The sequence below is a fragment of the Capricornis sumatraensis genome, chromosome 3, assembly GCF_032405125.1.
Source record: "Capricornis sumatraensis isolate serow.1 chromosome 3, serow.2, whole genome shotgun sequence".
NCBI classification, from domain to species: Eukaryota; Metazoa; Chordata; class Mammalia; order Artiodactyla; family Bovidae; genus Capricornis; species Capricornis sumatraensis.
The window spans coordinates 177805774-177832180 of record NC_091071.1 but is presented as its reverse complement, the minus strand read 5'-3'; the positions used below and the strand labels follow the sequence as shown (position 1 = coordinate 177832180).

The following is a 26407-nucleotide window of genomic DNA, read 5'->3' as shown; positions in this document are numbered from 1 at the left end:
AAGGACTTCATACTAGAGAACCTCCTTGAGAACTGCTGCCCGCTCCATGAGCAAGAGAACAGTGTCTCAATCTAACAAACAACTCCCTCCCTACCTTAGAGTCTACATGGAAACAGCCGCTCCTCCAGCGCGGCTGTGAGCAGCCTGGAACCCCCAGCACTCCACTCCCCTTCAGGCTGCGGCAGAGCCTGGGCTTCGAGGGCCCCACAGACACGATCTCACAGCCTCCGTCCGCACCCTTAAGAGCCAGCACTGCACTTTTATCCCCCAGCCACGACCAGAGTCGCAAGAGGACAGACATACTGGGCCGCCAGGAGTGTGCCGCTTGGCCGGGCCCCAGCCATCAGAGCCGACACCAGGCGCCGAGCCTCGCAGGCCCGCACCTCTCCAAGACTGAAAAGCCCATACTTGTTTTTCAGCTCCACGATGGCCTGCACGGTCCGGTTGTTGTAGTAGAGGTTGATAGTGCGCACCATCTTGGTCCGTTTCAGGTCCCCGATTTTCACCGTCACTTTGCTGATGGTGTGGCTGCCAATGAGCTTCACAACCTGCTGGGTGGTGGTGTACCGCGTGTCCACTTTAATGGAAGACAGCTTGATGTACTGAATATAAAGGCGCACACAGAACACTGTGTTAGTGCAAGGTTAGCGGCTCATCTTGTCCTCTTCAAAACTCATCAGTGTAAGCCCACTCTTTGTCCATGGATGAAATTTTGATTTAAGGTAGCTGGTCAGGTAAGAATTCACACCACTCTGACCCACCACTGGGAGAGGGACACCCAAGCAGTAACATCAGTCTCTAGAAACCAGAGACCCACCGGCCCCAGAAGCTAGGACTATCCACGTGAGAGATGTCACTTACACAAAACGGCACTTCTGGATTATTACACACCAGGCAGGGATCACTCTCCAGGTAATAGCCATCAAACTCCACCAGGCCAGACAAGGTGCTAAGGAAGAAAGCAGTCTCAGCATTAAATTTTCATTTTAGAAAGCATGGAGCTTCACAAAGAAGTCAAAAGAAAATCACAGCTCACTATTCCCCAAGGCAAGCCCCACCCCAGTGAAAACACAAGGAAATGTGAGATATCCTTATTTCTGATCTGTTCTGAGGTCAGGGGAATCCTAAATGTTACATTAAAATTTGACTCAAGAGTCACAACTAAATTTACTAAAAATCATTAAACTGTATACTTGAAAAGGGTACATATTGTTGTGTGTAAATTATACATCAATAAAGTTTGGAGGGAAAAAAAAAAGAACAGTTGCTAACATACCAAGGAAATAATAAAAGATTTTAATCAACACTGTCTTCCAAAGGTTTTTTTTCTTTTAAATGCAGCTATTTCCTATAAACTTGTCTTATGGGATTCAGACTTAGACCCTTGAAACTAGAGACCTTCTTAACAATCAGCGTGGAAACAACAACTGCACTGTTGGCTGAGCCTCAAATAGAGAGAAAGCAGAACAGAACTCACTTGTAAATGTTGGAGTTAGGATGGTTGGTAAGAATATGGTTTTGAGTCCGAAGAATCTCCACAGCCTTCTGTGAATATTCTTTCAACTGAAAACAGAAGTCAACAGGGGACCAGAGTTAAAGCCCAAAGTCTTACTAGAAAAGACTTTTCTCCTCTGCTTTCCAGCTGCTACTGCCCTGGAAGTACCAGCCCTCATTCAGAATCACGCAAAGCTGAGCCTAATTCCTAACTGTTTAGAGGATTCTATCTTCTTTAGAAGTTTTCACAGTCTTAGTAGCAGCCATCTTCTTACAGCTTGTGGAGGAAGAGAAATGTTATTATATGGAGAAGCTATGAAATGACTATCTCGTTACAGAAATACTTTTGGATGTGTGATCAGGATAGCCAGAAAAACCAGAGGACCACTTTTCTCCCCAAGCAATTTTAATGAGATGCATTTCTTCCCCACTTTATCTACGTCTGCTGGCCAAGCCAAATTCAGATTGTGCTTTTTTGCTAGTGTGTATCTTCTAGGTGACATACATATTGGAAGTGCTCAATATATATTTAAAAGAGATTTCACCTGTATACCCCTATGTAGGTTAGTCTTAACATTCTTAATTCAAGGGAAAAAAAGTTAAATGTGGCAAGTAAGCCTTTTTGACCATCAATTATCTGTTACCTTCTTCTCTGTCTGTGGGGTTTTCAAGGAGAAATATCCCAGGAGGTCCACAAACTGGGCAGCCTTGCGACCGTAGGCTGGGAGTTCTGGCCATATGGACCACATCAGGTCTAGCAGCAGCTCCTGCTGAGATTTGCTAGAGTTTCTGGAGATAAATGACAGTTCATTTTATCAGTAGCAAAAAACCCTAGGGGCTCCTTTATTTTAATCAACAAGGCCCAAGTACTGCCTTTGTGATGTACCTCTTTCCCCACGACTATGGGTTGAGTCTGAGCGGCGCTACTGCTCTTTGGACCATCAACCCTAACAGATCCAGCACCATCCTTTCCTGTCTTCAGAAGGTGGTTTACTCCCATTTTCCAGCATCACTCAAGGGCAGAAACTGAGTATTGTTAGCTAAAGAGCCAAGTTTGGTCATTTAACAGACTTCTACACACAGTCTTCTTGGTGGGCAACAGATCACCTCTTCCTCTGACATCAGTTAAATAGCTAAGAAGCAGACAACTTGATGAAGAAATCTGCAGTCGTCGAGAGGATTCAGACTGGTGTAAATGCTGATGCGCAACCGTAGGTATGTACATGAAGACAAGACAGAATTTCGCCACCAGCCCCACACAGCCTGATGAAAGCAAGCCCCAGGCCCTACCTGTAGATGTGCAGAGTCAGGCAGTGGGCCTGCCAGCGCACCGAGGAGGAGTTAGACTCCAAGAGGAAGCAACGCAGAAACTGGACCAAGGTCTCCTTGTCCGCAAATTTGTTCAGCTGGTTCACCAAAGCTGTGCACAGCTGGTCCTCTTGGCTGCCTGAGCTCTCACCTGCAAGATGAGAGCAGGAGAGCGGGCTGAAGATAGGAAGAAGTGGTCTAGGGTCCTCAAATGGAGTGAGAGGGGATGCTGTCTCTTAAATTTTTTGCCAAAATGGTTATAATTTGAAATCAACTGCAGATTCCCTGGAGACGGGACAGGCTACCCACTCCAGTATTCTTGGCCCTCCCTGGTGGCTCAGCTGGTACAGAATCTGCCTGCAATGCGGGAGACCTGGGTTCGATCCCTGGGTTGGGAAGATCCCCTGGAGAAGGGAAAGGCTACCCACTCCAGTATCCTGGCCTGGAGAATTCCATGGACTCCATGGGGTTGCAAAGAGTCAGACACGACTGAGAGACTTTGACTTTTCAGTTGTTTACAAGGGAACAAACAGCTCCAAATAAAATAACGCTACCAATAAAAGCAGAGGATAAAGTGCCTATATAAACCTGGCACTGAACAAAGGTAGTCACGCTGGAGAAGGAATTTCCTTTCAAAAGTCTGCTACCTGATACAGTCAGCATTACTGACGACCTGCACAGAGGCATCTGAATAATTAACGGGGGAATGTGAACCATCTGCACACCTGTCTCAGGCCTCCAAGGACCATGGAAAGCAGGGACACAGCAAAGCTTTCACCTTTCTGACGGCAAGGAGTCGGCTAAAGATGACTACAGCATCCATCTATAAAGCACCTAGCAGCTTACAAGGCACGTTTAGTAACTAACACAGCTTCATTTAATGTTGATAACCGCTCCACCCTGGGCTAGTAAAAATATTCAGTGCACCTCTGGCCTGTCCCGTTACAGACACTTGCTATGGGGAGTCACACTCTTTATGCGGTCACCTGGAACATAACTGAAATGAGACCAAGAGCAGGCCCTGGGGGGCACTTGGGTTTTAGGTCTCTATAGATGAGGGTGAAAACCCTTTCAGAGGAAGGGGATAAACGGTGTGCTCTCAGAGAGATGAGAACACATCGTCCTCATCACCAAGGAGGTGGTCCTCACCCTCTTTCTCCTTCTCCTTCTCCTCCTTCTTGCTCTTCTTCGTGGACGACTTGGGCTGTGCCGTGGCTTGTCCAGAGCTGGCGGCCGCGGGGGCAGAGGACGAGGAGGTGCTGGAGGAGCCTGCTGAGGTCGCCAGCGCACCGAGCACCTTGCTGCCACACAGCGCACAGGAGAGCAGCTGCAGCAGCACGGGGGACACCCCCTCGTCCACCAGGAAGCTGACTTGCAGGAGGAAGCACAGGACGGCTGCAGGCAGGGGAGACGGGGCTCAGCTCCGTGCCACTCACGCGGCCGCAGGGCGGCTGCTCTAGACGCCAGGCTGCCCCCTCCTCCAGCTGCCTGCCCAGGGCTGCGCGGGGGCTCATCCGGAAGGGTTCACAACTGTGGAGACCCTGACGAGTCCTACAGCAACGACTCAGCGGCTGGCTTCCAGCCCCCACTTCTATGGCGACAGTGACTCTCCTCATCTGCGGACCACCCCAGATACCTACAGCAGATATTGCTGACCTTCCAGCAGATACCTACCCTGGGCCCCCACAGCACCCCCATTCTCTCTACGGATCCTTCTCAGTCTTGGAGGTCTTGCCATCTTTGCTGGGCAGAGTGCTGCCTGTCTAGCTTGCTCATGACTCTCTCTCTAACACCCAGTCTAACGCGTGGCCTACGGGGGCCTCAATGAACAGCTCTTGAAGGAATGAATGAATGGAGAGCAACCGAATGGAGAGGCGCTGCTTACAGTCGTCCTTGATGCAGAACTTCTGCCAGTTGGCAGTGCGCTGGGCAGCAGTCTCGGCGCAGGCCTTCAGGTGCTCCATCTGCAACAGGAACCGGGCAGGAGCAGTGACCCACACCGGCCGCCTTCAGGGTCCTCCCCCAGCTTTGGATTACAGACCCCTGTCCTGTGTGTGAGGCTGACCAGTGCCCTAGAAGACTAGGACCGAGGCCCGTACACTCTGCTTCATTAGAGAAGCCTTTACGGAGCCTGCTTCAGTCAACGCCCCGCCACACAAAGGCCCTTTGTTTTCAGGGGTCCTTCAACCCCTGAAATAATGCAGCAGCAAAGGCAGGCTTGGACCAAAAACACCAGAATCCAGTTTAGATTTTCCTATGCAACCATGCAATTTATACCCCAAAATCAAACAACTGATTTTAGGTGGTAATACATCATTTCTGTAGCATTCTGGGGCAAAAACGAGAGATGCACAAACCATGGGTGGATCCTGCCCACAATGTGAGCAAATGCCACAGTTAGTCAACCCTCCTCATGACAGAGGAACCACTGCCCAGCAAGGGCAGGGACAGGGAGGGGAAACTGCAGACCCTGAAGCCAATTACGTGAGGTACAGCAGTCGGGTATGATGGATCGACCCTCATCTGGGAAGCCCTGTGTGCACGGCTCCACCCTTTGACCACCTGGCCGAGCCTCTCCCTGTCCCCGCACCCCCGGCAGGGCCGTACCAGGCTGATGAGTGTGTCATACTGCAGGGCGGAGCCGGAGCTGGCCGTGACCACGCTCGCCCGGAGGAAGATGCCCTGCTCCTCCAGCAGCTTCTTGATCCCTCGCACGTGGGAGTCCAGAGTGTGCAGATCGCGGAGCTGGCGGTACTTCTCCTTCGACCCGCAGATGAAGAGCAGAAGTTTGCGGACTTGCCGGCGCACAAACGGAGTCTGCTGGACCATCAGGTACTTGGGGGGAGAAACAACAGAGTCAGGGGCTCGGGGACTGCATCCACACCGGCCAAGAAGCCCTGGACTCCAGGAAACACCACGAACCAAGCCACTTCCTCACAGCCGAGCTAGCTTCTGTGCTCCTTACAAGGACGAGCAGAAAGAAAAGCATTAAAAAGGGGAAACGGCAATATTCCTACTATTCCTCATGGCAGTACTTAGGGATCTACAAGGAGGCTGCTCTCCACTCCAGTCCGCCCAGAGAGAAACTATACGGAAGAAACTTTCCGAATATCTCTCTCAGGTTAAATAGAGGCGAAAAAGTTGGGTTGTTGTACCTCTAGAATCTGAACTGGTCATTTGGGGTTTGCTAACATTTTTCTTGTGGAGTTAACCTCAGGTGGGCTCTGTGGGTTATTTAGCCACGTTCTCCAGGCTCCAAATGCAGCCTGCTCTGCGGTGTGTGGTCCAGAACCAGGCTGCCTGTGCTGCTGCTCTGCCGGTGGGGAGTGCGCGGTGAGGATACCGGGGGGGCGGGAGCAGAGAAGGGGCCTGCGCCTCCTCGTCCACCCGCTGTCCCAGCGGCAGCCCCGCACCCTGAGGCCTCCAGCATCTCAGCAGCCAAGCACAGGCCAAGTCCAGGCGGTCCTGTTCCTTGGCTTCCTGCAGAACTTCCGGGATCAGCCACCTCACACCCCTCCAGAGCTCCTGCGGCCCCACAGCAGTCCCCCGTCAGATCCACCAGGGCCCTCCTCTTCACTGGCAGGGCTGCCGCAGCTGCTTCTCACAGTCACTACCTCTGTGTCACCTCAGTGTTCCCTTGTCATCTTCTCGGTTCTTCAATGGCTGTTTAACCAACTCTCTATATTAAAATCTCTCAGTTCACTTAACTAGTACACTTTTTGTTTTCCAGACAGAGTCCAAGCTATGAAACGTGGCCATCGTCACCATGTGTGGGGGATGTTAAAGGTACAGAATCAGACACTAAAGAGGACAGCCTGCTCTGACACACAGCTCCCACGGTGTCACTGTATGGTACACTCAGAAGGAGCAAGACCTCAGTGGTGGGAGGGGCTCTGCTGGGGGAAATACCACGTGCAAGTCAGGGTGCAAGGGGGCCACAGAGGCAGTCACAGCCCATGTCCTCTCCTCGACTGGGACCCTCACTTACCTCCGAGAGAAAGTAAAACCATGAATGATCAAAAACAGGAGGTGGGATCCGCGAGTTGGTGTCGGCGATCTTTTTGATTTGGTATGGCAGCCTCAGCACCATCTCCGTCAGAAGCTGAGTATAGGCCTCAAACACATCAGCAGCATGGCCCTGGAGAAGAACATGTGTGGAAGAGCCATGACTGAGACTCTTCCGTGACCACAGCCAGGAGAAAGGCTGGTCTCCTGCTCAGTAGGAACACATCACGATGGAGACAGTAAATGGCGCCCTCCAAAGCTGGAGCCGTCACTGACTGACAGTTTAGTTCACAAAGCCAGGAAGACCCTGGGCTCTGGGGGCAGCTCCATCACACGCAGAGCTTACAGTGGTGGCAGGCCTCACCACTCTTAGAAGCTCTAACACTGCACTCTGGCTTCTGACGCTGGGCTGACTGTTCTCTGCTTACACAAAAATCGGAACTAGGACAGGAGAGCCCTGAAGGGAGAGTAGAGGAGGAGGGCGTCTGACTTTCCATGAGGGATGCGTTCCATTCCCTAGAACCAACGCTTTCCATGATGATCGTATTTCTGTAAGAAACCGTGTGTCAAGGATCACTGGGAGATTCGTGGACAGGAGGAACCACAGCTACCCTACACGCCGTGTGCTCCCCAACAGAGCCTGCCAGAGTCAGTGCGCCATGCAGTCAGTCTCCCGCTGTTTCCAGCTCTGTGTCGAACACCGGAAGTGTGAAGAGGAATAAAACAGGGCCGCGGTGTGGGCCTGGAGGGAAAGACCCCACATGTGTGGTCAGGGTGCTCTGGGACCCAGGGAAAGCTCAGACTGGAGAGTGGCAAAGTGTATGCTGTGGAAGGACCCAGTGTCCGAGCTGCGTCTTAAAGAGTGAAAAGTAAATGTCGCTCAGTCGTGTCCGACTCTTTGTGGCCCCGTAGACCACACAGTCCATGGAATTCTCCAGGCCAGAATACTGGAGTGGGTAGCTGCTCCCTTCTCCAGAGGATCTTCCCAACCAAGGGATCAAACCCAGGTCTCCCGCGTTGCAGGCGGACTCTTCACCAGCGGAGCCACCAGGGAAGCCCAAGAACACTGGAGTGGGCAGCCTGTCCCTTCTCCAGGGGGTCTTCCTGACCAAGGGATCAAACTCAGGTCTCCCGCGTTGCAGGCGGACTCTTCACCAGCGGAGCCACCAGGGAAGCCCAAGGACGCTGGAGTGGGCAGCCGCTCCCTTCCCCAGGGGGTCTCCCCGACTCAGGCATTGAAGCGACATCTCTTGCATGGCAGGCAGACTCTTTACCGCTTGAGCCACCAGGGAAGCCCCTGGAACTGACGGGGGACAGAAGGAACGCAGGAGGAGAGGAGAGAACTTCAGAAGGGCATACACCCTGGGGGAGGCACAGAGGTCAGCGGCGCTGCGTGCGGGACTGCTGTAGATGATAGAGCCAAGCAGAGAGCTGGATCCACCAAGAACTGTTTGGCCAAAGAGCTATGGAAAACCACCAAAGGGTCACACAGAAAGAGAAGGACACGCTCAGGTTCACGTTTTCTGTTGTTTTACTTCCATATTCTGTAAAGTGGTTCTGAGCATGCAGTGAGCAGCACACCCAGCCCAGGCCATCCTGCTCTGCTACGTGGATTTCAGTGGGACAGAAATGGGGATGGTGATTAACATCTCCCGAACTCTGGGATGGGCCGGGCACGGTGCTTTCCAAACACCCGAGGCTCCCAACAGCTCTATAAAGCAGATACTGTGTGTGTGCTCATCTTCCGGAAGTACAAACTGAGGCTTACTAAACGTTAGACAGGACCTCTGGAAGCCTCACGGCGTAAGTGGGAACGCGTATTCCCAGGGATGTACTCCCAGACTCGCCCGACCAGAAAAAGCCCACCTTCTAAACCAGGGTGCTGACGGCCCTCTGGTGACAGCAGGGGTAGTAAGGGGCGTCCTTGGCTTCTTCGGCGCTGCTCCGGGGGGTGACGACGCGAAGCCCGGGGAGGGAGAGGAGAGGCTCCCTGCCCGGGGAAGGCCCTCACCTTCACATACTGGCGGAGGAAGAACGGGCTCATGTCAGGCGGCGACGACGTGGTGTGTGGTTTCAGCAACTGGCTGGCGGCCACGGGCTCCTCGTCGCTCTGCTGGCTCTTCCAGTGCTCCAGCAGGGACTTGAGCGCATGCAGGCAGTAGTCCACAGCCCCGGAGCTCAGCAGGGCGGCGGCTGTGGCGCTCGAGATGAGGGAAGACGACTGCGGGAAAGCGGGGAGAAGGTGAGAGCGGCTGGCAGCCCGGAGTGCAGTCCAGCCGAGCCCACGAGCAGGAAACGCACTCACGGCAGCCTGAGAACCAGCTGTCATGAGTGTGAGTCCATCTCTTAATTTAAAAGTCTCCCAACGAGATCAAACGTTTCCCCAACCCTTCCGCATAAGAGCATGGTAAGAGAAAATAAAGACACACCAGTTCCCAAATCTAATCTCCCAACACATATGTGCCAAAGGCCAAGGAGGCAAGAATTAGATAACCCTTCCACCTGGAGGGGAGAGGTTTTCTCTTTCTCCTTGGGCATCTAGAAAAGAAGCCTATTTATTTTAAGAAGAGAGGAAAACTTTCCACTATAGGCATTTCTCTGCAACCCCACCCTCCCAGTAGGGGCTCTTCCCACAGAACTACCTTCCAAAGGAGATGGGGTGAGTGATCACACAAATAAAAAGGCAGGGGAAAAGCTACTGTAAATAAAACCATTAGGAGAGCCTTGCAAATCCCAGCAGCCCCCACAGCTCATAAGCTCATTAAGATTGGATGCAGTTCAGCCTCCATCTCTACCTTCTCTGCTTTGTGTTAATCTCCTTTCCAGCACGCACGCACCGCTTTCTCTCTGCTTTATTACCATACCTTATAGCAACATACAGCAGGGGAATCCTCTTAGCCACTCTGCAGCTTGCAGAACAGTCTCCTGCTTTTCAATAATGGAACTTCCAAACCCTTTAACCCCCTCCAATGGCGGGTTTGTTGGAAAAGATCAGAGCTTGGAAGGGATTCTGAAAAAGGTGGAAGCCTTGCTCCTGAAGAGGTGACAGCTTAGACTCTTACTCCTCCCGAGCGCCAACAGCCTTACTCGGTGAGAGAGGTCTGTCGCCTCTGCCCGCCACCCTGGCGCCAAACACACAACCCCCTTTGCTTCCCCACAGCCATCAGCCCGGGTCAACACACCTCACAGACGGAAGCCTTGGATCCAGACTTGGTCCTGGACATGAAGACGCTCAGCAGCCGCATCAGCACCAGGTGCACCTCGTTCAGGGCGCTGCGCTCACTCTTCCTGGAGACGTCCTGCAGCAGGGAGCCAGGGGGCCACGCTGGCGTTGACCCCGAGGCATCCTCACCACGAGACCCCCTCACTCCTATCAATGCTGAATGGTTCTCACATGGAATCACAAACCAAACAAGCTCCAATGCACCTGCGGTCTATGCACCTGGACACTCTAGAGCCTGACACAGCTAGAAACTGCTGCTGCTAAGTCGCTTCAGTCGTGTGCGACTCTGTGCGACCCTATAGACGCCAGCCCACCAGGCTCCCCCATCCCTGGGATTCTCCAGGCAAGAACACTGGAGTGGGTTGCCATTTCCTTCTCCAATGCATGGAAGTGAAAAGTGAAAGTGAAGTTGCTCAGTCGTGTCCGACTCTTTGCGACCCCATGGACTTGCAGCCCACCAGGCTCCTCCACCCATAGGACTTTCCAGGCAAGAGTACTGGGGTGCCACTGCCTGAGGCCAAGATACAGACAACCCATTTATCATTTTCACTGCATGGGGCTACAGAAGGGCCACGAGGGCAGTGACCTGGTCTTGCTCTCATTTATAGCCAGATCCACAGAAGTATGCCTGGGCCGAAGTACACACGGAAAACATTTCTAATGGGTCTGCCTCGGTGGAGAGCCACCCCCTGTGACTCAGGGAAGTCTCTCTGAGAGAGGAAGGAAAAAAACTGATCTCAGTTACTGCTCCTCACACAATGACGCTCAAATGTCACCTTCTTGTCCATGCCCAGCTCGGCTATCAGCTGGGAGAGCAGGTTGTCCAGGGCCCCCTTGTCCTTCTCGTCTTCCCCATCCAGATCTGTAGTGAGCATCAGAATGACCTGCGGGTCAACAAGAGGCAAAACGTGAAAGCCAATTCCCTAAAGAGCAACAACTCTATAAACACCAAGTGTTTCACATGAAATCCCAATCCTCCTGCCTGCCCTGTCAACTGGAACTACAGCCCATAGAAAGATTCAAAATCCTAAGGATACCAAGGTGAAGGGTCCAGAGTCAGAGAAATCAAATGATGGTATATGCTACGTTGGCAACGCCGAAAACGTTCTGCAAGAAGTCCGCACAACTAACTGACTAACCAACATTATATCCAAGTGGCTTAAGATACAGCACTGCGCTGTGCTAAAGAACAATTCTGCTTCAGAGGAAGGCAGCTAGCAGACCTCGCTCTATCACTAACATTAAGAAAGAGATACTAAATAGACACTCAGACTCTCTGGAGCAGACTTTTGTTCCTTGCTCTGTCAGTAACTAGTTGGGTGGCTGCAGACATTATTTTTAATTCTCTGATCCTTGGTCTTCTCATTTATAAAATGAAGGACTGTAACCTGCAATTCAAAATTATATTCCATTATTCTATGACCTAATACCACACAAAGTCTCCCAGAGGCTCGGCGGGAGAAGTGTGAGCCTGCTGAAGGATGCCCACCTGTGACGTGACAGACCCGGGTGAATGGGGGGTACCTGCATGTACGGGATGGCCCGGACACCTCCGACACTTCGTAACTGGGGCAGAGTTTGCAGCAGTCTCTCCAACAGCATCAGACGGACCATGTGCAACCTAAAAGACCAGGGAAGACACACAAAACATGAGCTAATACACAAACACTAGCCAGCTGAATATAGTTCTTTCTTCCTGCCAGCAAGGTCAACAAAGAACCGACTTAGGAACAATCCTAGCATTTAAGACAAGCCTTTGGAATACTATTAACAGCAACTCAGAAGGAAAAATCTCACTTTGCTAGAGTGGAGCCAAACTGTTTTAAGATACCACTGATGGTACTGAAAACTTACTTACAGGAAAGCTAAAAACTATTGCTCAAGCAATCAGGTCCTTGCTGTTCTCACTACTCAAGCCTTCAATAGTAGGCTTTATGGCTGTTTTCACACATGGCCCTATTCTGCCTCCAGGCATTATTTCCTGGAACCCTCCCATCTATACGTTTCATGTCAGTCAGCTGCACAGTGACCCGGCCCTTTCCTCTTGCTTCCCAAGTCATTAGGAAGGCTAGTCACTGCTCTGCCCTCTCACAGCGTAGCCATCCTTTTTCCTAGTGTAAAATTCAAACTCAACATCAATACAAGAAACATGAGCCCTTCCACATACACAGCAGGCCACTACCTTGCCTTCTTCATCTGCCGATACACACCTGGGCTTCTGTAGTAAATGTGTGTGTCTGCACCTCCAGTGAATACGCCAATCCAAGAGGACCGATATGGGGCTGTCCTGGTGGTCCAGTTGCTAAGAATTCACCTTGCACTGCGGGCCACAGCAGCGTGGTCCCTCATCTGGAAAGACCCCATATGCTGCGTGGCAACTAAGCCCGAGTGCTCCAACCATTGAGCCCACGAGCCCTAAGGCCTGTGCTTGGCAACAAGAGAAGCCACCCCCCAGTGAGAAGCCTGCACGCCACAACTGGAGCGCAGCCCCACTGGCCACGACCAGAGAGGGTTCATGCACAGCAGTGAAGACCCAGCTCAGCCGGAAACAGACAGATCCTTAAAAAGAGGGAAGAGGACCACCACGAAAATTAATCAGGGGGTTTTGAACAAGCTGGGTGGCAGCCTCACCTAACACAACCTTATACAGATCAACAGTGCATTTGCTGAATCAATTAATGGATTTACTCTCATAATTAATAAACCATTTTGCTTCATTTTACTTTACGGACTGTGTGTAAGAAGCCACGTGCCTACATTCTTTTTTTAAGTGTCATTATCATGTATTACATTTCCTAACAGGTATCCAGAATATCTTCAAAATAATAAAAGCCTGAATAAAAATAGAGTCTTGAATTATAAATGGCAATCATCCTAAAAAGAACTTGAAAGAATGAGCTAAACGACCTTCAGAATACAGTGATACACAAAAGCCCGTGCATGCATCTTTGAATAATTCGACCAGCTCGGAGGGGACGACAAATGAGTAAAAACTGCTGAGGAACCAATGAGGTACCAGTGACAAAAGATGGGACGGCAGCAACAGCTCAGTATTTTTAGGATGAAGCATACGAGTTTTGAGACAGGTTAAAATCCTCAGGTTTGGAAAGTGTGCATGTAAACATACGCACAAAGGACACAGTCAACAGAAGGAGCAGAGCCTCGACCTGGACCAGGGTCGTGCCAGACTCCTGACTGTTCGAGCTCTTAGGGTAGAGTGTCTTCAAGAGAAAACTACACACTAACCAAAACCACAATTCCCTCCTCGCAGCTTAAAGTAAAAGCAGTTCAGTTTTATTTTAAAAAGTCACTTAACAATTCCTTAATTAACTTATTCCTGAAAAGTAACGTTAAAACAACTTTAGCAAATTCCATTAGCAATATGGAGAGGTTACCTGAATTGACCTTCTAGCTAGAAGTAACTGAAAACAGTAAAAATATGTCACATCATTTTAGAAGTGATGAGTCTCAAGAAATTCCAAATGATCACAATTACACAGTACATTCCCCAGCCACAGTAAATTAAACTATACATCAATAACCAAAAAATAATTAGAAAATCCTCAAATGTTTGGAAATTAGGCAACATATTTCTAAATACCCCATGGATCAAAACTTTAATCACAAAAGAATTTCGAAACCATCTTGAACTGAATACCAATGAAAATACAACATATCAAAATATGTGAGCTCCTGTCAAAATAATATTTAAAGGGAATTTTAGAAAGAAGTATATAACTTCCAATAAATATAGAAAAATAAAGGTTAAAAATGGATGATTTAACCATCTTAAAAATCTAAAAAAAAAAAGGGGAAAATTAACCCACCACCAAAAATAAGATAATAAAATGAAAAAGCTAGTAAGAGAAAAAGGAAACAATGAAGAGTATAAATGAAACAGAAAGCAAGTATACAAAAAGGACAATCTAAGCCAAAAACCTAAGAAAAATTGGTTCTTTATAAAGTTGGTAATTTCTAGCAAGACTGACTTTTGGGGGAAAAAAATGTTACCAATGCTAAAGTGGAAAAAAGGGGTATCATCACAATTCCTAAAGGCATTAAAAGGATGATAAAATATATTATGAACAATTTCATGACAATAAAACAAACAAATGCCTTGAAATGCACAACATACAAAGACGGACACGTGAAGGAAGAAAAACACTTCCGTGTCATTTAAAGGGTGAGTCTGCAGGTAAGTCTTCCCTTAAAGGAAGTCTGGATCCAGACGATCCCACAGGTCAATTTTTCTACAGAGGAAATAAAACCAATCTTATACAGCCTTTTGTAGAGAACAGAGAAGAGGAAACACATCCTCACTCACTTTACGAGGCCAGAACAACATGAATATCGACACCTGACAAAAATGTTCCAAAGAAGAAAAAGTACAGGCCTAAATAAAACATTGGTAACTCAAATCCAGTGATACAAAGGATAAGACACCATGAGTAGGTGTCCCCAGAAAGTTGGTTTAATAATGGAAAATATCAGTTACTGTAATTTACAACCTTAAAAAGAATAAAGGAGAAAAGACATATAATCAACTAAGTGGAAAAAAGCAACTGGAAGGCTCCAAAAACCAATTCGAGATAAACCTGTTGCTCTTCAGTCAACTAAGCTATATCTGACCCTCTGTGACCCCAAGGACTACAACACGCCAGGCTTCCCTGTCCTTCACTATCTCCAAGGTAAAATATCTCCCAGCAAACTAGAAACAAAATTTGATAGAGAATACCGTAGAAAACCCTCCAGTTAACATCATACGTAACAGTAAAATGGTAAACCTTTTCTCCTGTGTCTGGGAATGAGATAAGGTTTTCCCCATTACCACTTCTGTCCGACCCAAAACAATAAAGCAAGAAAAGGCAATTAAAGGTATAAAGATTGGAGAGAAAAAAGTTAAATGTCATTATTTACAGAAGACAGGATTATTTGTGCAGAATTTATGATAAGAATTAATCTAATAACCAAACTCATAATTAGGATTAGTCTAATTATCAAAATCTATAATTAGAATTTAAGTGAATTTAGAAAGATCACTGAATACAAAATTAAAATAAAAGCAATAAAGACGTTACCAGCAATGAAGAAACTATTAGGTCGGGGGTGAGTGAAGACAAAAATCCAGAAGGGTAAGCAGAGCCCTAACACTGATTTTAGGACATCTGAAAAGTTGAGGCCATGATGCTCTGAAAGCAGTTTGGGCACCAGGCTGCTAGGACCTTACAAGGCATCTGGAATAGGGAGAGGACAGCCAGAGTCTGCCCCACGTGGGGAGGGCCCTCCATGAGAACCTCAGGAAAAATCCACAGAAGAAGAAACCTGAGTCTGAAAGTAACAGAAATAGACCACTTCTCCCAGGAGCCTGTGAGAAAAATCAGCTGCCTCAAATCTTGACACTGACATAAAAGTAGGGGAAAAAGCATTAGCTGCTGAAATACAGTACCGTTTATTTTTTCCTTTTAGTTAATACTTTTTGTGTCCTATTTATGAAATCTTTGCCAACCATCAGTTATGAAGACATTTTCTTCTGAAACCAGTAAGTTTTCTGTGGTGACCTAGATGGATGAGATTTGGGGAGAGGGTTCAAGAGGGAGGAGATGTATGGGTGTAACAGACTCATTTCATTGCACAGCAGAAACTAACACAGCATTGTAAAGCAGCTATACCACAAGAAAAACAAACAATAAGTGAAAAAATAAAACCAGGGAAGCGTTATCTTTTGCAGTTAAATCCACAGTGCAACTGATTTTTGCTTATGATCAGGTCATAAAACGAAAAAAAGACTCATTTTATTCCAGATTAATGTCCAGCCAGGCCATTGCCACTGACTGAAAGACCACCCTCTCCTCCACGGCACAGAAGAGCCACCTGCGTCCTGAGTCAGGTAACTGTGTACGTGTAAGTCTGTTTCTGAACTCTAGTCTGTTTCACTAATCTATTTTGTCTATCCTTGAACCAAAATCCCACTCTTACTGAACGCAGCTTTACAATCGGCTATTTCAAATCCTGAAAGATGATGCTGTGAAAGTGCTGCACTCAATATGCCAGCAAGTTTGGAAAACTCAGCAGTGGCCACAGGACTGCTGAAAAGGTCAGTTTTCATTCCAATTCCAAAGAAAGACAATGCCAAAAAATACTTAAACTACCACACAATTGCACTCATCTCACATGCTAGTAAAGTAATGCTCAAAATGCTCCAAGCCAGGCTTCAGCAATACGTGAACCATGAACTTCCAGATGTTCAAGCTGGTTTTAGAAAAGGCAGAGGAACCAGAGATCAAATTGCCAACATCCACTGGATCATCGAAAAAGCAAGAGAGTTCCAGAAAAACATCAATTTCTGCTTTATTGACTATGCCAAAGCCTTTGACTGTGTGGATCACAGCAAACTGTGGAAGATTCTGAGAGAGATGGGAATACCAGACCACCTGACCTGCCTCTTCAGAAACCTATATGCAGGTCAGGAAGCAACAGTTAGAACTGGACATGGAACAACAGACTGGTTCCAAATAGGAAAAGGAGTATGTCAAGGCTGTATATTGTCACCCTGCTTATTTAACTTCTATGCAGAGTACTTCATGAGAAACGCTGGGCTGGAAGAAGCCACAAGCTGAAATCAAGATTGCCGGGAGAAACAGCAATAACCTCAGATATGCAAATGACACCACCCTTATGGCAGAAAGTGAAGAGGAACTAAAAAGCCTCTTGATGAGAGTGAAAGAGGAGAGTGAAAAAGTTGGCTTAAAGCTCAACATTCAGAAAAGGAAGATCATGGCATCTGGTCCCATCACTCCATGGGAAATAGATGGGGAAACAGTGGAAACAGTGTCAGACTTTATTTTTGGGCTCCAAAATCACTGCAGATGGTGATTGCAGCCATGAAATTAAAAGACGCTTACTCCTTGGAAGGAAAGTTATGGCCAACCTAGATAGCATGTTGAAAAGCAGACATTACTTTGCCGACTAAGGTCCGCCTAGTTAAGGCTATGGTTTTTCCAGTGGTCATGTATGGACGTGAGAGTTGAACTGTGAAGAAGGCTAAGCGCTGAAGAATTGATGCTTTTGACCTGTGGTGTTGGAGAAGACTCTTGAGAGTCCCTTGGACTGCAAGGAGATCCAACCAGTCCATTCTGAAGGAGATCAGCCCTGGAATTTCTTTGGAAGGAATGATGCTGAAGCTGAAACTCCAGTACTTTGGTCACCTCATGCAAAGAGTTGACTCATTGGAAAAGACTCTGATGCTGGGAGGGATTGGGGGCAGGAGGAGAAGGGGACGACAGAGGATGAGATGGCTGGATGGCATCAAGGACTCAATGGACGTGAGTCTGAGTGAACTCCGGGAGTTGGTGATGGACAGGGAGGCCTGGCATGCTGCGATTCACGGGGTTGCAAAGAGTCGGACACGACTAAGCGACTGAACTGAATGGTTGTGCAGTCCTCACAATCCTGTGGGTTTTCTGATACTGCCTTGGTCTTTTACTTTTTCAAATAAACTTTAGAATCAGCTTGTCGATTCTTACACATACAATAAAGCCAGCTGAGATTTTTGACTGGGATTATACTGAACATGTATCAATTTAGAGACAACTGTTATCTTTATACAATGAATCTTTCTATCCATAAATATAGTATATCCGCTCATTTATTTTCTCTCAACTAGTTTTCATAGTCTTCAATGCAGATGTCTTATATATTTCTACAAGAAGATGCAGCTCTAGTTAACTGTAGTTTCGGGTTAAATATGCATATTGAAATGATTAGCACAACTATTACAAGGCTGAAACTCAGCGAACAACTTCCAGACTTGCAGAGGTGGGGAGGTGGGGCTGGAGAGCAAGCTAACCGGAAGAGGGCTACAAAGACCGCAGAGAGACACAGAAACAAGCGCAAAACAAGCACAAATCGATCAGTGACTAACAGTAGTTAGAAGCAAACTTCCCAGTTCAAAGGTTAAGCAACGATAAAAAGCAACAATAGACTAGATTTAAAATATTTCAAGGAAACGAACTTCAAAGAACCAAAAATCACAAAGATTACACTACCTGAACACACGTAATTAACCTAGAAATCACATTAAGAGGAAAACCAAAGATTAAATAGAAAATGCCTTTTAGGTGAAGCAGTTAAAAAACAAATCCCAGAAAAACAAACAATCCAATCAAAAAGTGGGCAAAAGACCTAAACAGACACTTCTTCAAAGAATACAGATGGCTAATAAACACATGGAAAGATGCTCAACATCACTCATTATCAGAGAAATGCAAATCAAAACCACAATGAGGTATCACCTCACACCAGTCAGAACGGCCCTCATCAAAAAAATCTACAAACAGTAAATGCTGGAGAGGATGTGGAGAAAAGGGAACTCTCCCGAACTGCTGGTCGGAATGTAAATTGACACAGCCACTGTGGAAGACAGTATAGAGACTCCTTAAAAAAGCAGGAGTCCTACCACCATACAACACAGTAACCCCACTATGAGGCATACACCCTGCGAAAACCCTAACTGAAAAAGACACATGCATCCCAGTGTGTGCAGCACGGTTTACAGCAGCTAGGACTCGGACGCAACCTAGACGCCCACTGGCAGATGAACAGATGAAGCAGCTGTGGTAGGGATACACAGTGGAGTATTACTCAGCCATAAAAATGAACGCAACTGAGTCAGCTTTAATGAGGTGGATGAACCTAGAGCCTCATACAGAGTGAAGTAAGTCAAAAAGACAAACATCATCTATTAACACATATATATGGAATCCAGAAAGACAGTACTGATGAACCCATGTGCAGGGCAGCAATGGAGACGCAGACAGAGGAGAGACTTGTGGATGTGGGGGTGGGGGTGGGGGTGGGGGAGAGGGTGGGGCGGATGGAGAGTAACATGGAGACATGCACACCACCATATGGCAAACAGCCAGCCGGCGGGAATCTGCTGTGTGATTCAGGGAGCTCACACTGGGGCTCTACAACAGCCTCGAGGGCTGAGATGGGGTTAACCCCAGTTAACCGCCAGAGGTCATCGTCCCCACAGGGGTGCTGCTGGAGTTAAATGGAAGCGCAGGATACGGGGAGTAGAGATGCTCTTTGACGCCCTCTCAAAACGTCTCCAACACCTGGCTGCTTCAGTTACCTCTTTTCCTGATGGAAATCATTCAGTTCAAAATACTGATTCCTGCACTAATGTGGTAACTATGGGCCGCAAGGAAAGTTAACAAACATTCTATCACAAGTGTGTGTGCGCTCAGTTGTATCCAACTCTTTGCAAATCCATGGACTGCAGCCAGCCGGGCTCCCCTGTCTGTCCCTGCAATTCTCCGGACAAGACGAGTGGGGCCGGTCGCCATGTCCTCCTCCGGGAGATCTTCCTCACCCAGAGGCCACACCGTATCTCCTGCGTCTCCTGCACTGGCAGGCGGATTCCTTACCACTAGTGCCACCTGGGTGTATTCTTGGGGTTTTTTCCTTCCTTCTCTTCTATTTCTCTAATCTCCTCTTGGTGAATACATTCAACTCCACCAATCCAGTACCAAATACCACCAAAATTTTCTAAACCGGCTGGATTAGGAATACTATGGATTGCTTTCAAATTGCCAAATGCTTCACCAGGGGTATTTCTAGATGTAAACTGACATTTGCTGTCTTAATTCTCTATTACCTAACACACTGAACAAGGAGTTACTGCTAGTATTACTTCACACCTGTCACTGTTGAGCCTAGAACAGTGCCATTTATAAAGAGAATGCTACAAGATGAGTCTGTGGTTAATGGTGAAAGAAGAAAGATTTGAGTGAGGAGGACACATGGTTTTATGACAATCACTGTAAAGGATACAGGCACGCCTTATGAGAAATACCACGTTATACTTTCTTTGCAACTGACTTGATACAATTGCTGTCAGGACCAGGAGACAGACCTAGAATGCTTCTTACCATTTTTAAACTGTTTCTGAGTCCATAACCTTTACATTTCAAAAGAAAGACACTACTGTCAGCTCTCCACCTCCAGCAACTGAGGCATCATCCTAACCCGCAAACACGCCCCACCCCGGGAAAGGCCCCTGCATGCCGGTGGCCCGGCCCTGACCTGTTGCTAGCGTGGACGTCTGCTTCCCCTTCCCCTTCTCCTTCGCCCTCAGAGCCATCTCCTTCCTGGTGCCCGGTGGTGGTGCTGATGGCACCAGTGCTTGAACTGACGCTTCCTGGTCCAGCTGGATGCCCCTCTGCTGTGGCATCACCATAGGCACTGCTCCGGCCAGACACTAGAGGGAAATGGTTTAAAAACAGCTAATCAACTCGCAGAGCCTGGTGAGATCCAATGCATTCCAAAGCTATCTGACCGGTAGCTTAGAAAAATGTTTTCTTTTATGTGAAGCTCAATAAGAATTGAATTCACGATTTCGGCCCCGTGACATTTGATGACTAAAATGACTTTCTGGGTACCCAAACATTGTAAGATCCACCCACAAGACTAATCTTAATCTCAGCTGCTGATATATTTCCATCTCATATTTCAGAGGAAGCATATACTGATTTGGGACTCTAGAAAATTATCAGCTACTCTGTATCTCTTTCACAAAAACAAGTTCATATCCAATTTTTAAACAAAGACTGATTTTTTAAGATCAAGCCAAAATGGCTGTCATGCTTCCTCATTTTAGAGCCCCGCCCCCACCAGCCAGCACAGATGGCCCTGCTCTATCACTACACCAGACTGTGAGCAGCAGGACTGCCCCAAATCTCTCCCCACAACGAGAGAAGCAAAGACCACAGCATGACCGATTTGAGTCATACCACAGCTCTCTCAAATGAACCATGATTTGGAAGTACGTACATCATTTCTTTCTTCCACTAACATTATTAAACTTCCCTCTGCTGAAACCAACCCCAGGACCCAGGCAGGAATCACTACTTTGTCCCCACCCTCTGCCCAAGGAGGTCAGAACCTCCAGCCACATTACCACTGTGCTCGCCAGCCACTGAGTCCACAGCACTGCCCCCGCTCTCCGAGCCCACACTGCCCCCGTGGTCAGCAGGGGAGGTCCGCAGGGTGGAGCCATCCGTCGCGGCCGTGCTGCCCTCGTCGTCTGAGGCTGGAGCTGAGACAGTAACGAGAGCTGTTACAGGGAAAACCCCTTCTCAGGGCAAAGGCAGCAAACCACACAGCGTGGTGGACACAGTGTAGTTTAGACGTCCTGTCATCCAAGGAAAAGGGAAAGATCCGCTTTGCTGGTTAATCACTGACAGGAACAGACACTCTACACGGTGCATTGCACACAGTACTTAGACAGAAGTGGAAACCCAGTTCACTGGGCATTTCCTTCGCTGTTACGTCACAGTGCAAGTGAAACAGTGCAGAGACTCAAGAATCCATGACACGGACAGTTTTCTAGCTGAAATGCTTCACGGTCACCACAGTCTAGGTGTGACTGACACCTGCTGAGACCAGAGACTAGCCAGCACCATTCAAAAGCATAGATTCTGAATTTTCAGGCGATTTGTTTTGTAATCAATTTACGCTAATGCTAGGAAATCACTTATCATGAGCTCTTGAATCAACCCTGGTTGTTGTTTTTTTTTAATCAGATGGTCCAGAGGGGAGCTCACTGGGAAATTTCAAACTTCCTCATCAGATGCTAATAATGAAGCAAGGAAATTCCCCAGAGACAGCCACAGCATCCAGGATCAGGGCGGAGCTGAGACAGGAGGAAAATGCTGGATGAGATACACAGGGGAGGGAAGCCAAGACAGCCACAGAGCACAGCACGAACACAACCGCGCCCCACAGCAGCGGCCGCCAAGCCTGAGCTGGCAGCAGCTCGGGAGGCCTAGGGGGAGTGACGAGCCATGGCAGCAGGCGAGGGGACAGCCAGTCTCTCCCTTTCTCAACTACGGAGGGAAGACGCCAAAGCCAGAAAGGAAAGCAAACAAGCGCACACAGGGACACGCCAGTCTGAAGATTCTCAATCAACCCTTCGATCACTCAGGCTGACTTTCCAGGAGACTGTTCAGATGCTCCATCCTCCTCTATTCGGTCCAACTCTCCACTCAGGATGTTGGGGGTTTTTTTAATCAAATTAGGAAAGACATTGAAAGCAAACACAAAATGAAGTCTGAAGATGTCCTATGCGTTTGAATTGTGCATAGAAACCCTACCCCCCAAGCTCAGATCCCTGGTGGTGACCCACGCCGACCTGAAGCATTCACTCCGCTTCTTGTAGCAGATCAAGAGAAAGAAGTTAAAAGGTATGCGCTCTGCTTCTTGTCTCCCTTTCAGTCTTGTCTAAGATGTTAGAACTCTGGTGAAGAAGCCTGAAAGCTGTGATTTCAGCCCTAAAGCTGGTTAACCTGCAAGCTGCTCTCTTGGCCTTTCTGGGGGAATCAGCTGAAGCCAGGCAGCATGCAAAGTGGAGGGAAGCGGAGCCATAATGTCTCTGCCGAGCTGCAGCGCTGGGCCTTCCGCGCCCGCATTTCTAAAGCCAAGGCAGAAGCAGGAAGTCCAGAATGGCCTGTCAAAGCAGCTGCCCCGTGACACTCTCACAGCACTGGAGACGAGGCCAGAGGGTCCTGGGGCCCTGAGCCACGCTCCTTGCTGCGGACAGTTACCTGATGCTGTGGTGTCAGAGAGGGTTCCTGCGTCCAGAGAGGAAGAGCTGGGTGCCTGGCCGGACAGCCCCAGGCTCTGCAGGCCCAGGGCACTGCTGCTGCTGCCTGGGAAACGAGTGGAGAGTGAGCACGGCGTCCCGGCCAGACCCCATCCACAGCGCCGCCTCGGCCGCCTGCCGCCCTCAGAGCCTACGCTCACCAGCGTGTGACCCACTCTGGCCTAGAGGAAGCTACTTAACAGCCACTGCTGTCCACCCACCAAATCCAGTTATAGAGATGGTGGGAGCCTCCTTCAGCTCAGGCAGGACACAGGCTGGAGGAATCCATCCAGCTCAGGAGGAAGCAAGCCTGAAGACCAAACCACCAGCACCATGAGATCGGCCCCAACACTGGGAAGCCTGGCTCAGTCCCTCTCACTCTCCACCTGTGTCTCTGCACAGCTCTCGCCCAGATCGCCCTCTCCCCATGTCGGGGAATAAGCTAAGTCAGCTGGTTATCAGTAACTGCCACACCCTCCTTCCTGTGCAAGGCCAAGGGGCCACTATGCTCCTGACACTAACTTCTACCTTGCTGGTCCTGCTGCAGGCTCAGGGCAATGGCTAGTTCAACCATGGTCTCGTCGTCTGCATCAGGTGGGATGTCCAGCATGGGGGGGAAGCCCTCTGCACCTGCCAGCAGGGCCTCCAGGGGAGAGGGGTTGCCATTGTTGACATTTTCCGCTGTCTCCAGGACCATCGACTCAGACTGCAGAGAAAGAGCTCCGTCAGTGTCCCGTGGCCACAGGAGCTTGTGGAAGCCCCCGAGCGAGAGCTGGAGGAGTGTGCCGAGGCTCCTCCTCCCTGCCTGCTGCCAGACTCACCACCATCTCGAAATCTCCGTGGTCCACCTCACTCTGCTCCTGGCTCTCCTGACGGATGTGACCACCATTCGGGATCCCCGATGACTGCATTTTCTCATCTGCATCATCATCGTCGTCATCATCCTTGTCTCCTGAGTCAGAGAAACCCCCGTCACTTGACAGCGCTTGCTGGATCCTCCCCTGGGACGTGGGAAGACAAGCTACAGAGCAAACAAAAGCCAAGACAAGCTGCCAGCCAGCACCCTGTGCCTCAAGGGTGAATTCCAGGGGGCCAGGTCTGGCCTTGTCCTCTCGCTTCCTGGACCTGGCAGGATCTGGGAAGCGGGGGCTGGCAGTGACAGCTGGCCCCACTTAGGGTAAGTCTTTTCCGGCAGATGAAGGAAAACAAAATCAAAAAAACCTTGGCTTCCATAAAGCAGAAAAATCTAAGACCAGCAGACCCCAAGAGCTGCCATCAACCCTCAGGAGTCCTTGGGCAAGACAGGGAAAATACTACAATTGAGATTGCTTATCTGCTATCGGTCATGGCAGCTTGAAGTGTTATTTTACTTTTTTCCTCCCCAGAAACAATTGCGTCCGTGAGGTTTTCACACTACATAATTATTATGAGAAGAGCCAACTGAACTGCAAAACCACTGGATGGAATGAGGATAGCAGTAGCCCGACCAGCTTCGGTGCGGATGGGAGAGGCGGCCTGAAAACAGGGACGCCTAGGTTGGACTCCAAACTGTCAGAAGAGGGCGGAGACCTCGCCTTCTGCTTGATGGGCTGAACACACATGTGGACGTGGCCTTAACTGGAAACAAACTGTTGCTGGACGCGAGATTCTCCTCAGAGAAAAGATGCACAAGTCGCTGCCTGACGCACCGAAGACTTAGATAAGGCAAGTGACATTCGAGGAGGGTTATCTGAGGGTCGTGAAGCTGCACGAGCGCCTCCAGACCTGCACTGCACCACGAGCAGCCACAGCCACGAGCTACAGTGTGGGCCCCACGGAACGCTTCAAACTCTTCCAAACACTTGTTTCAGGGACGGAGAATGTTCTACTACGACTGATTCTTTAGATTAACTACATGTTAAAATAATACTTTTTAATACTGGATTATTAGTAAGTTCATGTCACATGTTTCTTTTTACTCTTTATCAAGTGGCTAATAAAAAACCTTAAACTACCTACGTGACTCTCACTGGAGTTTTACTCCTGAGCCAAACCAAGTAACCAGAGTTACACAAGATGCCAAGGCTACAATTCGGACAATTTTTAGAACTGCTTTTACTAAAATATTAAATGTATGTCCTTGACTTGTACCCAAGTGTACCAAGAAGGAACTTCCTTGTGAAATCTGCCTCCAATCTTACTGGAGGTAAGACCATTGAGCATACCACCCATTAGGCAGCAAAATGGACCTTTAACGTTAAGAGGACTCATACCAGGAAAAGCACTCATTTCAGTTCCTGAAAAATGGAGGGTTTTTTCAGTCACTATGATTTTTGAACTGTTCTCATTTTTTCTATGGCTTTCTAGAAGCTTTCTGCCAAATGCAAGCGCTTCATCTAACTACCACACAGGACTCTGTGATGTAGACTTTACGTCCTTGGCCTGATTTTTCTATTATACCTTTATCTTCCCTTGGCTTCAACTTCGCTTCTTCTTATTCTACTTGCTGTAAGCTTTTTACACGCCATCTTTAATCCTTCACGGCATAAGGCAGAGTGCACCCGTGGACACGGAAACAGAAATCTCCAGGACCTCGGTCACACAAGCAGCGTGTCCTAAAGCTGTGTTTGCCTTCTCCCCCACCCACCACGCTCACACAAGCCCAAACTCAGACCTCACATTACCCATTGGAGTGTTGCTTCGAGGAGAGGAGGGCAATGTCACGTGTCTCCGTTTGTTCCTCGGCCTGAGGACGCGAATTAGAGCTTGTTTACAAGAGAAGCTCACAGCAGGATCCTGAGGTTGGAAAAAACCATCATTCTTAGGTTTTAATGTTATCTATGACGCTGTCTATAAAACACTTTGCATTCTTGGACCACAGCTTACGCGCATGTGGAGAATCTGCCTCCTCTCTCCTGCAACCTGCTGTATCAGGTCAGCGGCCAAGCCCACTCCCCAACCTGGCACATCGGGAAGACCTGCACACCGCATCCAGACCTTAGCCCCTGGGAACAGACTGGCAGCCACTTGTCCCTGAAGCCCCTTCGGCTCTCTACACACGGGTTTTGCCTTTTCCTCAGAGGACCAGGCTCATCTTAACTCTGTGCTAAAACCAGTCCTTTCAACACTAGCTTCTGCCCTAGAGTCACAGAAAGCAGACCCTGATGGTGTTCATCCAGGTACTCATTTCATTAATACTTACTGAGCACTAACTGTGAAACAACCATCAGCAACTGGATGAGAAAGACCCAGTCCATTCCCTCTTCCAACCTTTCTTTCCATGGAATGAGTTCCCATTGCCTTCCCTGAACTCTATTTTACTTCATTAGATAGCAAACTTGTAAATTTTTCCAGACGTTAGGCTGGCGAGTTACGATTACTGGGGTGGTGAGGACACGTACGGGACACAAGAGCATCTGCATGTAGATCCTGGACGCCGTGCTGATGCAGTCCAGCTCACAGGTACAGTAGCCGTGGATGATATCCACCAGCGCGTTGACGGTAGCTTCAATGTGAGTCAGGCCTAAAGGAGAGCACACACACAGAGTGCAGGCCATCAGTGTGATTTATGACTTGTTCCATTAATCGTCTCCTAAATCTCTCCAATTGCCCCAAAAGCTTTTCCAGATACCCTGCATCCCAGAAATAAATAGACCTACTCTCTACAGATATCAAAATACAGAGCAGACAAGTGTGAAGAGGTGAGCAGAGTCCAAATGTTCCCAATGATCCCCAGACCTCAGGTGATAAAGACG

At 48.6% G+C, this 26407-nt stretch overlaps 1 protein-coding gene across 1 annotated transcript in view; it reads right to left on the bottom strand.

Moving 5' to 3' along the window:
* UBR4 (ubiquitin protein ligase E3 component n-recognin 4) overlaps nt 1–26407 on the bottom strand; it is a 130999-nt gene that overhangs the window by 42445 nt on the left and 62147 nt on the right. The window contains exons 54-73 of the mRNA XM_068967896.1: nt 26054–26175; nt 25337–25448; nt 23495–23625; nt 23202–23379; nt 22636–22740; nt 20991–21128; nt 20117–20291; nt 11555–11651; nt 10807–10914; nt 9990–10106; nt 8819–9028; nt 6791–6940; nt 5410–5637; nt 4688–4766; nt 3952–4197; nt 2785–2953; nt 2139–2283; nt 1478–1563; nt 862–949; nt 409–602 (exon numbers count right to left, since the gene is read on the bottom strand). Coding sequence (XP_068823997.1) covers nt 409–602; nt 862–949; nt 1478–1563; nt 2139–2283; nt 2785–2953; nt 3952–4197; nt 4688–4766; nt 5410–5637; nt 6791–6940; nt 8819–9028; nt 9990–10106; nt 10807–10914; nt 11555–11651; nt 20117–20291; nt 20991–21128; nt 22636–22740; nt 23202–23379; nt 23495–23625; nt 25337–25448; nt 26054–26175 — 2878 coding nt within the window. The remainder of the gene's footprint in view (nt 1–408; nt 603–861; nt 950–1477; nt 1564–2138; nt 2284–2784; nt 2954–3951; nt 4198–4687; nt 4767–5409; nt 5638–6790; nt 6941–8818; nt 9029–9989; nt 10107–10806; nt 10915–11554; nt 11652–20116; nt 20292–20990; nt 21129–22635; nt 22741–23201; nt 23380–23494; nt 23626–25336; nt 25449–26053; nt 26176–26407) is intronic.